At 37.0% G+C, this 17507-nt stretch overlaps 1 protein-coding gene across 4 annotated transcripts in view; it reads left to right on the forward strand.

Annotated features, from left to right (window-relative positions):
* CAMK4 (calcium/calmodulin dependent protein kinase IV) overlaps window positions 1-17507 on the forward strand; it is a 306840-nt gene that overhangs the window by 230991 nt on the left and 58342 nt on the right. For all 4 annotated transcript variants that reach the window (XM_079917387.1, XM_079917385.1, XM_079917386.1 and 1 more), the window contains one exon: window positions 7838-7910. In XM_079917387.1, the coding sequence (XP_079773513.1) occupies window positions 7838-7910 (73 nt within the window). The remainder of the gene's footprint in view (window positions 1-7837; window positions 7911-17507) is intronic.

Raw genomic sequence — 17507 nt, forward strand, 5'->3', positions numbered from 1 at the left:
ATGAACAAATCAGCTGGGAACAAAATTCCTTTTAGCAGAAGGAGCCTGGAAGAGAAACAGTTGAGTTCTGATGGTAGGACCAAACTATGGTGTGCAGAGTTCACGTGAGACGAGGTGGGGGAGGCACCTGCATTTGTGCTCCTGCCCCACACGTCTGCTCTAGAGATGTTTCTGACAAAAAAATTAATAAATTTCTTGGCTGTACAAACCTTAGTATAACATATATTACATCTATGATGATGTATTTATTAGTAATTTCTCTACTATCTGTGGTCTCATCTGGGGCAGAACCCAAATCTTATTCTTTATTAAATCCAGCAAGTACCTGGCTCACATTAGACAGTTAAAAATATTGATTAAATATCATTACCCCATCCTCACAATCTAATCCTCACTGTAGTCTTGGTCCTTTCTCTTAGAACAGTTTCCCTTCTCTCCAATCCCATACTCCTCCCCTACACCTATCCTACCCCCAGTTCCCACTCTCCCTACAGCTAGAAAACTTCTGTACATCCTTCAGGTCTGAACTACCTCTGGAATCCTTTTCTCACCCTGCATAGCCTCCAGAATAAATTGCCTGCCCTTTCTAGGAGCTCCCAGGCCATTCTCTAATATCTCTATCACAGCGTTTAGCACACTGTGTTGATTGTTGTCTGTCTACTCATACCAAGAGAAACCCCATGAGTGCAGAGGCCATGTCTGGTTTACTACTGAGCACCCAGCACATGGTGGTCATTCCATAATATTTATTGAATAAATAAATGAATGGATATATTTGTTAGAATGCATCCTCTCCATTAATTAGATGAAGTATATTACTAATTTAACGTATATATTTTAGAAAATTAATGAAATTTTCACCATTCTTCTTATACCTACTATTCTTACCTCTATGCTACCTGAAAACAGCTCCCAAGAAAGTTCACTCCTCCATCCAGCCAGTCACTAGACATTCACACAAGGACATGTCCTGAACACAGGCATTTAACCCTAAATTATATCAAAATGAAAATGCATAAATATCATATTTAGGTCAAAGCTTGAGAATTCATAATAAAGCAAATGATAGGAAATTCTAGTGGCTGAAGTACTTCCTGTCTAAGGGGTGGGGATGCTCATAAGAACTCATGTGTATTTAACAGACAAGGAGGGATTCCCATCAGGAAGGCCGCACATGGTTGTGCAAGTTGGTTCTGTAACAACCCCAAAGAGTACTTCTTGCATAAACTGAGCCATGAGTAGCACTCCCTGGAGGGGTATCACAAAGCTGTTGTGGTAAAGCTCTAGTCCTGAAGAGTGACCATGGGAAAATCCACACTGTTTATGGCAGGCAGGAGGTAACTGATTCTCTCCCCTTCTGGGGAGAATGGGAGATGAAAAAAAAAGTTAATTATCAGCCATTCTTTTCCATCATCTTTGTAACAACTCCCTTCCTTTAACAACTGGAGAAAACCAAGCAGGTGCAGCACACAGAGGATGCACTAATTACATTTGTGTTGGCTGATGGATGTACCACAGAATCCACATTTAGAGAGCAACGCAGAGGATAATGCAATGGTAGCCGAAGTTCTCAACTTACACTGACACAATAGTCCTTCTTTTACCCTTCTCTCATACTCTATTTAACAATGTTCAGAAAGTATAGTTCAAGAAACCATTTCAATTAAAATTTTAGTAAGTAGATTATGTAACTTAATCATGAGTTGGAAAAATTCGTATTCTAAGGAAATATCATATGAAAACTTATTTTTAAGAACCAATTAATATTAACTCCCTGAATATTTTAATCTATTCTCGCATTTTATTTGACCCTGGTGCATAACAGGTATCCAATAAATAAAAAGGTGAGGAGGGATATTCCATCTTTCATCCTTTAAAAATATGATGAGTTTGTGTTTCTTGGCAATGTTCAAAATAATTGAATGGAGAAAGTCAGAATTTTTGCATCAATATAGCTTTTCTTGTTATACATCTCTTTTATTTTGTCCTATCTGTTCTGTTCATGCCCTATTTTGTAAACATTTTCAAAATTCAGCTTCTAACACCAGCTACTTTGAGAACTTAAAACTTCTTGCTGCAACATTAAAGAAAGAAGGTACTTTCTGAAAAATAACTATACTATTTGAGGTACTAACCATCTAAGAAAAATTTCAATCCAAAATTACAAAAAGTCAATAATTTTTTAGAATTGTTTTTTGTTGTTTTGTCTCATGTTTTGAATTGACCTTTTTCAAATGTCTTTACCACAACTTTTTGTCAGCTGAAAACATCTTGTGCAAGTTGGTGATCTACAGTCTATCAAAAATGTTTTCTCTTGAAATTCTGGGAAGACAGAAACCACAACAAAGTAGTCTTTCAGTCTTCCCAAATATCCCCATAAGAATAGACAGAGAAACTAGGACTAAAAAACCAAAACCTCACTGACAGTATCTATAGCAAAACCAGATGACAAGGTATCTCCATAAAGCTAAAATATGAGTGAATGAGGACAAACTAATGACAATTTGCAAGAGCCACATGGTATTAGCATTAGAAGCAGCAAAGGAAGCAAGAGAGCATGTGATGGAACTAAGAATAGGAGAACACTCAAATCTCTAAAATCTCCAAATCTTTGGGAGCAGGATGGGCCAGTATAAGAAGAAAGCTGAGGGCTTTTCTTTTTTTTTTTTTTTTTTTTTTTTTTGCGGTACGCCGGCCTCTCGCTGTTGTGGCCTCTCCCGTTGCGGAGCACAGGCTCCGGACGCTCAGGCTCAGCGTCCATGGCTCACGGTCCCAGCCGCTCCGCGGCATGTGGGATCTTCCCAGACCGGGGCAGGAACACGTATCCCCTGCATCGGCAGGGGGACTCTCAACCACTGCGCCACCAGGGAAGCCCAGCTGAGGGCTTTTTGGTATGCAAATTTTCGAGAAGTGCGAGGGCTACACCCACAGTAAGGTTTGAAGAGACTAATGCAGTCAAGGCCCTGTGAACTCATGAAATTAATATCTAAAGCCTCTTTGGGGGGAAAAAAACCTGTGTTTAGGAGAAACTTCTGGAAAGAGACTTTAGTAATCAGAGTAGAGATGGTAGAGGAAAGGGAATGATGTTCCAGATAGAGAAGAGATCTCAGAAAGTATGTTTCCAATTTTTGAATGCTTCATGAAAGTAACCGGAAAGTCGAGAGCCATGAAACTAGAATAGATATCCTGACCTACCACTCTGTCAAAAGGTTAAGAAAACAAATTTAACTGAGATGTGGCTCAGTTAATTACAATACAAAATGATTATAAGAGGACAGAAAATAAGGAGTAGAATAGGGTCCCCTTAGGCAGTGAAAGCATGTCGGGAGGATATGCCCACAAAATAGATGAAATTATAACTTAATATTGCAAAATAAACTAAAATTAAGAAAATCATAGTAAAAAGAACAACGTAAATCAAAAGTAGAAAAACTTTAATTAAAGTATGCTTGTTTTACAGTATTAGTTTCAGGTGTACAACGTAGTGATTAAATATTTTTATAGATTATACTCCACTTAAAGTTATTACAAAATAATGGCTATATGTACCTGTGCTGTTCAATATATCCTTGTTGCTTATCTGTTTTATACATAGTAGTTTGTGTCTTAATCCCTCACCCTTATCGTGCCCCTCCCTTCTCCCCTCTCCCCACTGGTAACCACTTGTTTGTTCTCTTTGTGAATCTGTTTCTGTTTTGTTATATATATTAGTTTGTTTTATTTTTTAGATTTCACATATAAGTGATAGCATAGAGTATTTGTCTTTCTCTGTCTGACTTATTTCACAAAGCATAATTCTCTCTAGGTCCATTCACATTGTTGCAAATGGCAGAATTTCATTCATTTTTTTAAAATTGTTACAAATATTTATTAAAAAGTGCAATTCAAAGTTTAGGCAAGAACATCATTGCAAACCACACACACACAAAGGGAAAACAAAAGCCCAACACAAACAAAAAAACAAGATACAAACAAAACAAGAAAAAAAAGTTAGCATGCTAAGGAATGGACCCCAAGAGATGAGGAGACAGAAGTCAAAGCTAGAATTCTACCCAGATGTTGCTGTGCTTCCCAAGTGCAAAAGAAGGTGGAGAGGAGAGACCTGCAGCCTCTACCACTAAGTGCTGGCTCTGGGTTCAGCTGCTACTTCAATATTAGGTTTTCATCAGGGAGGTTATAAAAGTATCCTATATACATGTGTACACTGGAGGCGTTTTAAAAGTCATCAGAAGCTTGAAGTGTATAGTGTCTCAGCAGTTTCAGCTACTAAAGCCCAATTAAAGCGTCTGTCATTTAAATTTGGATTGGCTTAGTTATTTGAATGGATGATAAAATCGAATTGTGAATGAAAATGGCTTAGTAATATTCCATTATGTATATATACCACATCTTTATCCATTCATCTGTTGATGGGCACTTAGGTTCCTTCCATATCTTGGCCCTTGTAAATAATTCTGCTGTGAACATTGGGGTGCATGTAACTTTTTGAATTAGTGTTTTCGTTTTCTTTGGATATATACCCAGGAGTGAAATTGCTGGATCATATGGTAGTTCTATTTTCAGTTTTTTGAAGAACCTTTTTACTGTTTTCCAGTATGGTTGCACCAATTTACATTCCCACCAACAGTGCACAAGAGTTCCCTTTTTCCCACATCCTTGCCAACATTTGTTATTTGTGGGTTTTTTTATGATAACCATTCTGTAAGGTGTGAAGTGATATTTCACTATGATTCTGATTGGCATTTCTCTGATGATCAGTGATGTTAAGCATCTTTATATGTGCCTGTTGGCCATCTGTAGGTTTTCTTTGGGTAAATGTCTATTCTGGTCTTCTGCCCATTTTTTAATCAGCTTGCTTGTTTTTCTGATATTGACTTGTATGAGCTCTTTATATATGTTAGATATTAATTCCTTATTGTTCATATCATTTACAGATATTTTCTCCCATTCAGTAGGTTGTCTTTTCATTTTGTCAGTGGTTTCCTTTGCAATGCAAAAACTTTTAAATTTAATTAGGTCCCATTTGCTTACTTTTGCTTTTACTTCTTTTGCTTAGGAGACAGATCTGATAAAATATTGCTATAATTTATGTCAAAGAGTATTCTGCTTACAATCTCTTCTAGGAGTTTTATGGTTTCAGGTCTTACATTTACGTCTTTAATCCATTTTGAGTTTATTTTTGTATATGGCATGAAGAAATGTTCTAATCTCATTCTTATACAAGTAGCTGTACAGTTTTCCCAGTACCACTTATTGAAGGGACTGTCTTTTCTCCATTGTATACTCTTACCTCTTTTGTCATATATTAATTGACTATAAGTGTGTAGGTTTATTTCTGGGCTCTCTATTCTGTTCCACTGATCTATGTATCTGTTTTTGTACCAGTTCCATGCTGTTTTGATTACTGTAGCTTTGTAGTATAGTCTGAAGGCAGGGACCGTGATACCTCCAGCTTTGTTCTTTTTTCCCAAGATTGCTTTCAAAACTTGGGGTTTTTTATGGTTCCATAGAAATATTAGGATTATTTATTCTAGTTCTGTGGAAAATGTCATGGGTAGTTTGATAGAGATTGCATTAAATCTGTAGATTGCTTTGGGTAGTATGGAAATTTTAACAATATTAATTCTTCCAATCCAAGAACATGGGATATCTTTTCATTTCTTTGTATCACCTTCAATTTCCTTCATCAGTGTTTTATAGTTTTCAAAGTATAGGTCTTTCACTTCCTTGGTTAAGTTTATTCCTAGGCATTTTATTCTTTTTGACACAATTTTAAACAGGATTATTTTCTTCCTTTCTCTTTCTGGTAGTTCATTATTAGTGTATTGAAAAGCAATAGATTTCTGTATATTAATCTTGCATCTTGCAATTTGCCTGAATTCATTTATTAGTTCTTATAGTTTTTTTGTAGAGACTTTAGGATTTTCTATATTATAGTATCATGTCATCTGCAGATAGTTAGTTTTACCTCTTCTCTCCCAATTTGGATGATTTTACTTCTTTTTCTTGTTGGATTTCTGTGGCTAAGACTTCCAATACTGTGTTAAATAGAAGTGGAGAGCATGGACATCCTTGTCTTGTTCCTGACTTTAGAGGAAAGGCTCTTAGCTTTTCACTGTTGAGTATGTTATTAGCTATGGGTTTGTTTTTTTTTTTTTTTATATGGGTTTGTCTTAAGTGGCCTTTATTATTGTGAGATATGTTCCTTCTATACCCAGTTTGATGAGAGTTTTTATCATGAATGGATGTTGAATTTTGTCAAATGCTTTTTCTGCATCTATTGAGATGATCATGTGATTTTTATCCTTCCTTTTGTTAATGTGGTGCATCACATTGATTGATATGCAAATATTGAACTGTCCTTGCATCCTTGGAATAAATCCCACTTGATCATAGTGTATGATCCTTTTTTATATATTGTTGAATTTGGTTTGCTAATATTTCATTGAGGATTTTTGCATCTATATTCATCAGAGATATTGGCCCATAATTTTCTTTGTTTTGTATTGTCTTTGGCGTTTTGGTATCAGGGTAATGGTGGCCTCAGAGAATAAATTTTGGAGTTTTCCCTCCTCTTAAATTTTTTGGAATAGTCTGAGAAGGATAGATATTAATTCTCTTTTATATGTTTGCTAGAATTCCCCTATGAAGCTGTGTGCTCCTGGACTTATGTTTGCTGGGAGTTTTTTTTTTTTTTATTAGAAATTCAATTTCAGTATTACTGATCAGTCTGTTCAGATTGTCTGTTTCTTCCTGATTTAGTCTTGACAGGTTGTATGTTTCTAGAAAATTTTCTATCTCTTCTAGGTTGTCAAATTTGTTGACATTTAAATGTTCACGGTATTCTCTTATGATTTTTTTTGTATCTCTGTGGTATTTGTTGTTATTTCTCTTCTTTCATTTCTTATTTTGTTTATTTGGGTCCATAAAGTAGAAAACCTCTTATATGTGTGTAATTGCATACCCCAAAGAAGAAAACCAAAGCAATGGAAGAAAATAAATATGAAATATTCTAACTCAGGAAAATTCTTGAAATTAAAAAAGGAAAGACTTTAATTCAAAGAATTCAAAGAATAATTCAAAGACTTCAAAGAATAATTTCTTGCCCAAATCTATACAAAAAGAGCAAGTCATTTATTTGGAAAAGAAAAGCAGATGAGAGAAAGTGAGTGAGGGAATGGGAGAGAGGAGCTACAGGTAAAAAGAGAATAAGAGACATATCAACCAATCAATTGCATGAACCTTATTTGGATATTGATTCAAAAACACAAACAAACAAATTTTAACATGTTTAATACAATTAGAAAGTTGAAACACTGCATATTTGATAATGTTAAGGAATTGTAATTTATGGACATAACGGCATTGTAGTTATGATTTTTAAAAGGTCCTTTATTTTTAGAGATACCTCCTTAAATATCTATAAATGAAATTATATGATGTCTGATATTTGCTTTAAAATAATAAAGGAGGAAGGGAAGTAATTAATTAGATAGATAAAACAACATTGGCCATGAATTGATAATTGCTGAAGCAGTGTGACAGTTAAATGGGATGGTTCATGGTATATTGCCTACTTGGTATATGTTTTAAATGATTTGCAATACAAAGTTTAAAAAGAATTTTTTGTCCTCAATAGGATGGAAACTTCAAGCCTAGGCAAAATAAACCTAAAGACTTCTAGAGTGCCAACTTATGGAAATCTTTCCCCTCGTGTCATGGTAGCCTGCTGCAATTGTTTAGATAAATCTTCTTTAACGTTAATTTAACTTCTTTTAACATCTACTCAACTGGATGCATGTGTCTGAGAAGGATTTCATGGTTTTTTTTTTTTTAGGATTGTGGAAAAGGGATATTATAGTGAACGAGATGCTGCAGATGCTGTCAAACAAATCCTGGAGGCAGTTGCTGTAAGTATGAAGTGACAGCAATAGTGTAACTCTGGGTAATGTCTTCCTTTTACAGAATCATCATTTAGGAAGTGTATATCTGTGACAAGCCGTAAAATTTACAGAAAAACAGTATGAAATATTTACTAGAAAATGTTGAACAAATTTATATTTTCTATTGATAACTCAAACTCTGAAAGATGCAGTCCTCATATGTAATGCCATAAGTTTGTAAAAATCATTTCCGTTCTATTATTATGAATCAGATCAGACTTTGGTGCCTATAGTTGTTCTTTTCTCTCTCTTTCCATTTCTTTAGTTTATCTCTTTATTGTTTTTCTTGTTTGGTAAGGAAGTGGAAAAATGTTCAAGGAGATAAATATAGACCTTAGAGCATAGAGATTATTAATTTTTCTTTCAAAAGAAGAAATGAGTAAATTAGGAGAAAAATTCTGACAATTTTATTTTTTTTAAAGGGAGAAGTATGTTAACATTTTAAACTGGAATAAAGTTTTGTAAGTTAACGATGGAAACATGGACACACATTTACCAAAAAATATATATATATAATTTGGAGAAGTTGGTTTGTATTGAATTAATAAGGAAATATTTGCCTGAATAAAACAGACTCGACTGGTGCAAATCTTCCTATAGATTAGTGGTGTCTAGTATGTCCTGGGACACTTTGGTGATTTATTTATTGAATATAAATCCAGAACAAATTATTCTCTGAATAAACAGGATGGGGCCCAAAGGGACATATTTATTAGGATCAGTTAAAGAGACAAATCTATAAAATATACCCAGAATTAATATATATTCTATTAATCAGAGTCAGTTATATAACTAAAATCATTAGTCAATATCTTGAGGAGCCACAGTGACACAAGTACATGTCCTGTGAATTTTACCTACAACCAAAACAAGAAGGAGGGAAGGAGGAAGGAAGGAAGGAAGGAAGGAGGGAGGGAGGGAGGACTCTTGATACCTAACAAGCTTATGTACCAATTGTGGGTGGAAAAAAAAAAATCCAGTCTTCACAATCTTTGCATAGGGCTGCCAGAAATAGAAGATCTGTGATCTAACAAAATCCATTATTGAGATATCAATGCCAAGTTCGTATGGCTTTATAACCCAGACTTTCCAAATTATTTTTTCCTATAAAGCGTTTTGATCTTTTTGCTGTGGTGGGGGATTAAAAGTTTGAGGGTTTCGCTGGTGGCGCAAGGGCTTCCCTGGTGGCACAGTGGTTTAGAGTCCGCCTGCCGATGCAGGGGACGTGGGTTCGTGCCCCGGTCTGGGAGGGTCCCACATGCCACGGAGCGGCTAGGCCCGTGAGCTGTGGCCGCTGGGCCTGCGCATCTGGAGCCTGTGCTCCACAGCGGGAGAGGCCATAGCGGTGAGAGGCCAAAAAAAAAAAAAGTTTGAATTTGGGGTGGATAAAAGCTGGAGAAGATGCCATGGAATTTTACTTTAAATACACAATGCAGTTCCTGATTATATGAATTTTGAATATCAAATTCATCTTTCACCACACCTAAAATAACCACTCCATTCCAGATTTTTTATCAGATACAATATATTTACCATCTTGGCTTCCTAAGCTTGCCAACTTGGGGATCGTTTTTAACTTTTCCATCACCTTCTCTCCTCACATCCACCTTCCCAACTTCAGTTGAATCTCTCTTCAAGTATCCATGAACATAGTCCTGCTCCCTATGTCATGCTATGACTATTTCTAGCATGACTTTAAAAAACACTTCTGGTTGCTTCCAATTCCTATCTCTAAATATACATCTGTATATGTCTATCAATCCTCCTTTGCAGTCACTGTTTTCATTTTGTCCCTTTTGAGTTCAGTAATGGTAGTTTTATGGCTTACTTAAATACTCATTTTAAATCTTCTTTTTTCACTACTGTGTTCCATAGATTATCTATTCAAGTAAACTTGCTGGCAGTTGCCCACTATCACTTTCCTCAAATCAGGCAGGCAGCTGGTATGGCAGTTAAGAGTACTTTGGGGGCTTCCCTGATGGCGCAGTGGTTGAGAATCTGCCTGCCAATGCAGGGGACATGGGTTCGAGCCCTGGTCTGGGAAGATCCCACATGCCGCGGAGCAGCTGGGCCCGTGAGCCACAACTACTGAGCCTGCGCGTCTGGAGCCTGTGCTCCGCATCAAGAGAGAGAGGCCCGCGCACCGTGATGAAGAGTGGCCCCAGCTCGCCACAACTAGAGAAAGCCCTCACACAGAAAGGAAGACCCAACAGAGCCAAAAATAAATTAATTAATTTTAAAAAAAAAGAGCACTTTGGGAGTCAAACAGAGCTGGGTTCCGTTTCTAGATGTGCGAGCTTGGGTCTATCACTAAATACCTCTGAGCCTCAGTTTCCGCATGTAAAATAGGCATAACATTCAACCTAACAGGGTTGTGGAAAAGACTAAATGAGATAAGGTATGGAAATCATAGCAATCTACAAAAAAGAGGGAAAGAGGATAAGCAACTTAAGACTCAGAATATTCATTTAAAGATGTATTACATCTTATAAATCTATATATACATATACACTCCACAGCTGAGTACTAAAATAAAAGACAAATGACAATGGTAGGTGCTCAAAAATATTTGCCGAATAAATAAATGAAAATTTATCAAAATAGTCAGAAATAACCACTATTCTATATTTTGTCTTTCTAGATGATGTCACATTTACTGAAACATTCTTATAATCATTTTTCTACTCAATTCATATGAAACAAAACTATGTAATTTGCTTCCATTCATAAGATTCTTTTCTACTCCCTTACTATCATTTAATTCTTTTCCTTTCATTCAAAACTTACCTTCTTCAATATGTTTTTTCTGGTTGCCTCCATCCATTTAGGTCAGCTCTTGACTCTTTTGGCTTATCACAGTGGGCATGCTTCAATTTAGTGATACCTCGGGTGGCTGACTGGGAGAATTCTCATTCAGTGAATGAGAAATGGATGCTTTCAGCATCAGGATTTTCCCCCTGTTGGAGTTACATCAATTGAGGGATAAAAGAGCCACCAATAGTGATGGAGATGGAGGTGCTCCACATAGAACACAGGGACTAGAGTTCCTAGAACTCTGTTTGTCTGCAAAGGTGGATTGGTTAGTCTACTGCTAATCTTAAATTTAAAACAAAAACTGTGTTATTTTACCTACTCATAAAGCTCTACAAAGCTCCAGTTTAGGAAGCAGGTTACCGCATTCAAGTCAAACATTCTTTGAAAGAAGTTTTATAAAAATCAGAGTTTCTCTGATTGCTGCCCCTAAGGGTTAACTTAGAGAAAAAAATTAATTTCCCTCAGTGTTTCACAGGTAGAAAGCAAACAATTTAAAACTTGTGAGAAGTAGCTGACATTTATTATATAGTTTATTGTCAGCTACATGGCTATAGATAGCTATAAAAATAAGACAGTTGGGAACTCAAAGTAATCAGTGATATATCTCACATTTCCCCTGAATCACACACTTTTAAGACTGTATCTAGGCTGGTTTTTGAAAGCACAGAAGTAGAAAACTTCAAGATTAAAAATTTCTTGGGAAATATGTCACAGGCATAATGACACCCCTTAGGCAACAAATCTTGTAATCCTTCTCTTCCTCCTCACTTCATCCCAATTCTTGCCCCAAATATTTCACACTATTTGTCTGACTGTAATCTTACTCCTTCTGCATTTTAGCTTTAAATAGCATTTTTGAAAGCTTTTAAAATGAATATGAAAGATGTTTCCCGCTTTGCGTTTGAATTCATTCAGTTAGTCTTTAAGTGCAGATCTTTAAGCCTTCTTGAGTAGTCTATCTTCCTGAAATGAATTCAAGGTTGTCCCAAGTTAAACGGTCCAGTCAGTCTGGACATTCAGGAAGGGTCATCGTGTCATGTGTCATAAACCACAAGGCCAAACCTTAAAGCCCTCCTTTTCCATTTACTTGTAGAGATAACCAGGGACTGTTTCATCTCCTCTGGCAGCTCACTATTGCCACCACCTCTAGTTCTTTCCTTGTTATCATTGCTATCCTACTGTCCCTCTGTTTTCAAAAAAATTACTGTCCTTCTCTTTTTTCCACCCCTAATGCTGCCTCCCCTCTTTTGCTAACCACAGTTCTCTTGGGAATGTATTAATTTCAAAGCCATGAATTCGGAGCCTGGAGAAACTTGTAATATAGGAGTATACACTGAACTTAATAAAATAAAAGGAAATGGTTGAAAAAATATTAAATATGTTTGCTATCCCAACACAGAGATTTTTTTTGTTCAAATCGTTTTAAATATTATGGTGATGGGCGTGAAGAGTTGCAGACAAAAGCATCTCACCCTTTAAGGTTATGGAAAAAAATATGGTATCTGAACATCAAAGAAAAACAGGAGATGGACATGATTATAAGGATGCAGAAATAGTCGAAGCTCCTTTTGGTAAATTTTTTAAAACCTGTAATCTCCCCTAAAAAAAGAACAAATTTAGCCTATTAGAGAATCAATCGATAAAGAACTAATGACTAGATAGTGAAGAACTGGAAAGGCAAAAGGGGAACACTAAGCTAATGTATTGCAGAGGGAGCAGCTTCGAGAAGCAGCCTCCTCTTGGACTGGAGAAACCAAGTAAAGAAGTTGAGATTATTAAAATTTAGAAGTTTAAAGGAGGTGCTCTATAGACCTGTGTGAAAGTTCACTGCTTGGCTAGGCTGGTGTCTCTTTTCTGACATCAGAGGCATTGCCCATGCAGCGGGCACTCAGACCTTTGAGAACGATGTTCTGGCCAGCTAGTGCTGGTGTTACTGAAGAGGGACTCTGGGATTGGTTCTGTGAGCACTGGAAAACTACAAACTGGAATTAGCAACTGCTATCGGAATGATCTGCCACTGCGGGGTTAAAAAGTGTTTCAAAGGTACATGGGAAGAACAAGCAGAAAGACAGACTCAGAAAGGGAGCAAGTCCCTTCATCCGCTTCAAGGCTTCCACTCTCTTCCTAGTGCCCTCTAATGGCAGAGCCAAACAGGAAGCCAGCAGAGGAAAAGTGTCACTTGTAACTCAAGTCTCCACTTCACAAAGTGGACTATAGAAGGGCAGATATAAAGTTGAGAGACAATAGCTTAGTAAATGGTACCGGAAGTTATTTGAAAACAAAAATCAATTCTCAAAATTTCTGTTTCTATTCATAGATTCTTTAAAGTCTTCATAGTCTTTACTAATGTGTGTGAAATGGTTCTAGAGGTCAATGAATTCAAAACAAGTGCAGCAGCATTAAAAAAATTACCATCGGGCTTCCCTGGTGGCGCAGTGGTTGAGGGTCCGCCTGCCGATGCAGGGGACGTGGGTTCGTGCCCTGGTTCGGGAGAATCCCGAATGCCGCGGAGCGGCTGGGCCCGCGAGCCGTGGCCGCTGAGCCTGCGCGTCCGGAGCCTGTGCTCCGCCACAGGAGAGGCCACAGCAGTGAGAGGCCCACGTACCAGAAAAAAGCAAAAACAAAAACAAAATACCATCTAGGGACTTCCCTGGTGGCGCAGTGGTTAAGAATCCGCCTGCCAATCCAGGGGACACGGGTTCGAGCCCTGGCCCGGGAAGATCCCACATGCCGCGGAGCAACTAAGCCCGTGCGCCACAACTACTGAGCCTGTCTGCCACAGCTACTGAAGTCCCCGCGCCTAGAGCCCGAGCTCCGCAACAAGAGAAGCCACCTCAATGAGAAGCCTGCGCACCGCAGTGGAAAAGTAGTCCCCGCTCGCCGCAACTAGAGAAAGCCTGCGCGCAGCAACGAAGACCCAACGCAGGCAAAAATAAATAAATTTATTTTAAAGAAATTACTATCTATATTTACTACCAAGTACTATGCTTGATAACATTTATAGGTTTAATGGGCAGTATATATGTCATTCAGCTTTACATTATTTGACATGTTTAAGCCTTCTTCCACCTGACCTCTTATTCCTGTTGACAGAACCAATCTACTTTTATAAAGATGGAAAAGGCTAAAACTTCTTCTCCCACCCTCCCTTGCAGCTAGTCAAGGGCATATGACCTGATCCTCACCAATGAGTTTTGATGGGCAGTCTGCTTGTGAGTTATTAGAAAAGTTTCTCTTTAATAAAAGGAGAACCAGGGGAGGAAAGGTCTTTTCTCTTTTTCACTGTCATATTGGAGTCTGTGTATGAAGCTGGGAACTGCTTTTGCTGTCTTATAATTATGAAGAGAAACATAACAGTGTTGAAGAAGGCAGAGAAAAAAGTAGACATCAATGGAATTCTCCTGCTTGATATCTCATAGATGATAATGAGCTTCTCAAAATTTCTGCCACTTTAAATTGTATATCTTGTTACTTAAAGCAAAAAGATACTGAACTTCTTATTAAATAAACTTTTGAGTATATACTAATAATGGTTCTGTGGTCAGAGCAAATTGTATAGTTTTCCATCTATCTAAACATAACATGAAGGGCATACTCCTAGATAAAAAGATTCTGGTCCCTCACATTTCTAAAAACTGAATTTCACTGAACGTAAAACACACATCCACATACTGATAAATGAGGATTAAATATGATTTGAAGGGACACTGAGGTTTAAGGTCATTAACAATAAGCTTGCTTCTGACACTTGTTCTTTGTTTTTGTGAATATTTTTCTTGCTTGGGTCCACTTATTGTCAATAGAAAGATTCTTCTGAGGACTTAATTAAGCAATGAGAGACTAAGAAAGAAAATGGGGGGGGTTGTTGTTTAAGTTTGTCGGTTCCTGTGGTATTTACATTTTTTTCTGGGGAGATTTTGTCTCTTGTTACTTCCATTTGAACGTTGATCTCTGGAGGGTGGATTTTAATGCAAGGCTCAGGCATTAAAACACTATAATGATAATTTTACCAGTAAAAAGTAAAAGTGGTTATATATTCTTACTAAGAATTGAGAGATTACATTCACCAGAGAAGAAATAACAAATAGTTCTGTTAATGTTCTAATATTTTTATTTATAAACATAGAATAAAATAGATCAGTGGCTTAGGCATAGCATAGATATTTTATCAAAAAAATTTGGAGCAAAAAAAAAATCTACATTCTGAAAATTATATCTCAATATTAGGAACCTGGCGATCTAAAAATAATGCCTGGGAAGGAGGTTCCTTTCTCATTAAATGTTTCTGTACATCATTATCGACAATGATATCAAAAGTTTATCAAATTCTAAGTGGCCTTCTCTCTTTTGAGTCCAGGGAATCACAATAAATTCTAGAGTAAATATCTAGGAATTTTCCAAGTACTATATACAAAATATCATGTTAATTGTTACATTCTAAATGACTTGTTCTTTCTGTAAATGATGTCGGTAATTCAGTTCAACCATTAGCTGATTCTCTGGTATGTGCCAAAATCTTGGATACAGAGATTAAGAAGTTCATTAGTTTATAGAGCAGATAGACACATAAGCACACAGCTGTAAGATGACATATGTGCACCAGTTGATGCGTTTTGCAACTTCAAAGACATCAGGGAGGGTGAAACCTATTCAAAACATCTAGAATGAAACTGAGTCAGAAAAATCTTGCCAGAGGATGTTATGTCTGTGTTGGGTTTTAAAAGAAAAATTGCTGTTTAGTAGTCAGCCAGTATGAAAAAAAGGGAATACCAGGAATACTCCTTTTCTCCCACAAATTTTTATAGAACATAATAGACCAAAGATGCAAAGGCATGAACTTCTGGTCTTTGGATATTGCTAGAAAGTAAAGTACACTTGGTGAGAACTGGGGTTTGAGCGAGAGGTATGGATCTTGTCCAGAGAGGCTTACATGAAAGAAGTTCCCATGTTTCTGTAGGTGAGGAGACTGTGAAAGACTTCTGCTGCAGGACCATCATCCTTCATGGGAGCATGAAGTCCAAAAGCAGGGCAGCCAGTTAAGAGGTTATGAAAATGTCCAGTCAAGAGATGAAGAGCATCTAAAAGGACATGGTTTGTGATTCTATGAATGAAATATGCTAACAGCTAAGCCCAGGATTCCCCTTGGGTCTTCACTGCCAATATTTATGAATGTTACAGATGTGAAGACTTAGAGATTATGAGAAATAAACTAGAGTGGGGAACATGCATAGAAGAGGACTTAGAGGATTGATAAGAAATTCTCATCAAACTTCCTCACCTTTATTAACATTACAGTGCAGTCTCTTCTCCTCACTTCTCTGCCCACTTGCTCTCTGAGGCTTTACTCCATTCTCTTCCATACAGTTACACAGTTCCTCTAATGAACTTTTTCTTCAATTCCTATTTCCTTCACCTACATTTTTTTTTCCTTTTATACTCTCTTTTGCCTCTCCTCTAGCTGAGAACAAATGATGAAAAAAACAACAGCAAAAAATAACAAACATTTTAAGAGACCAACCAAAGCCTCTAGCCCAGGATGACCATATTCCCTACACACAACATGCACTGTAGGTCCTGAGGAGAGCTACAGAAAGTAAACATGAGACACAGTCCCTGCCTGGAAAGATTTAACAAGAAAAAGAGGGTAAAAAATAACATCTAAGTTTATCTTTCTTTGAAGGAAACACCTTGGGATTGAGGTGAATATCTTCACTATTCCAAAAGCCCATTGAAATGTCATGCACATGAGGTTACTGTGTAGATATGACCTGATTCTTACTTGATGTCCTTGCATTACAGTCTTTAGAGGTTCATTCACAGCTGTTCTGTCAGGCTTCAGTTGCTAAAGGAATGAGATTCACAGAATCCTTGACTTTGGAGCAGGAGAATTGGATGACCTCAAGTAAGGGTAGGAAAATTTTTTCTAGTTAACAGCGGCAGTATTAAAAAAAAAAAGGCACAAAAAAGGAAACAAAATGTAGTAAGAGATCTACCCGCAGTTTCCTTATAAGGTCAGGAAAGGCACACATTTTTTCTGTTTCTATAGATGACCTACAAAGACTTAATGTGAATAAAGAAAAAGAAAAAAGATGGGAATTCAAGCTATAAGGGAATATGGTTTTAAGTAAAGTAATAAGTTTTAATTACATTTAAAAATGCTTATTCCAAGCAGGTGTGTATCAACCATGAGAGGAAGGATATTATCATATTATCATGATACCTTTTCTATTTTAAACAAACCTTACTCTAATTGGCAATTTGGCCTATTTTCTGTTCCTGTGATACAGTATTTCACATCTATGTATTCTGTTCCTCTAACCCTGAATGCTCTGAAAAGCTAAAATTCAGAAAAAGCTGAGCAAAGAATTCTACCACCCACAATGGGCTCTCTAGGAGGACAGTCTCTTCTTTACGTCAATATAGTTTATGTGTGACAATCTCTACCTATGGACTGCAAGGGAATGACTCAAGCTAAAAAGATTCCTTTGAAAATGATCCCCTTTTAGGAAAGAATTATCATGTGGGAAATATCAAAGTATTGTGGCTTGAAGGTGAACAATGATCCTTTCTTTGTATGTGTGCTTCTCTCCAAGGATGGTGGAGTAACTAAGGTTAGATTCTAGCTAACTATTTCTATGTTGTTTTTTCATTGATTATTTATTGGAGCATGGGGATGGGACCATGAAATTTATATCCTTGCTGTTGGGTAACAGTTGTCTGCCCCATAACTGAAGTACTCTCTGCCTTGAG

The sequence above is a fragment of the Stenella coeruleoalba genome (genome assembly GCF_951394435.1).
Source record: "Stenella coeruleoalba genome assembly, chromosome: 3".
Classification (NCBI taxonomy): domain Eukaryota; kingdom Metazoa; phylum Chordata; class Mammalia; order Artiodactyla; family Delphinidae; genus Stenella; species Stenella coeruleoalba.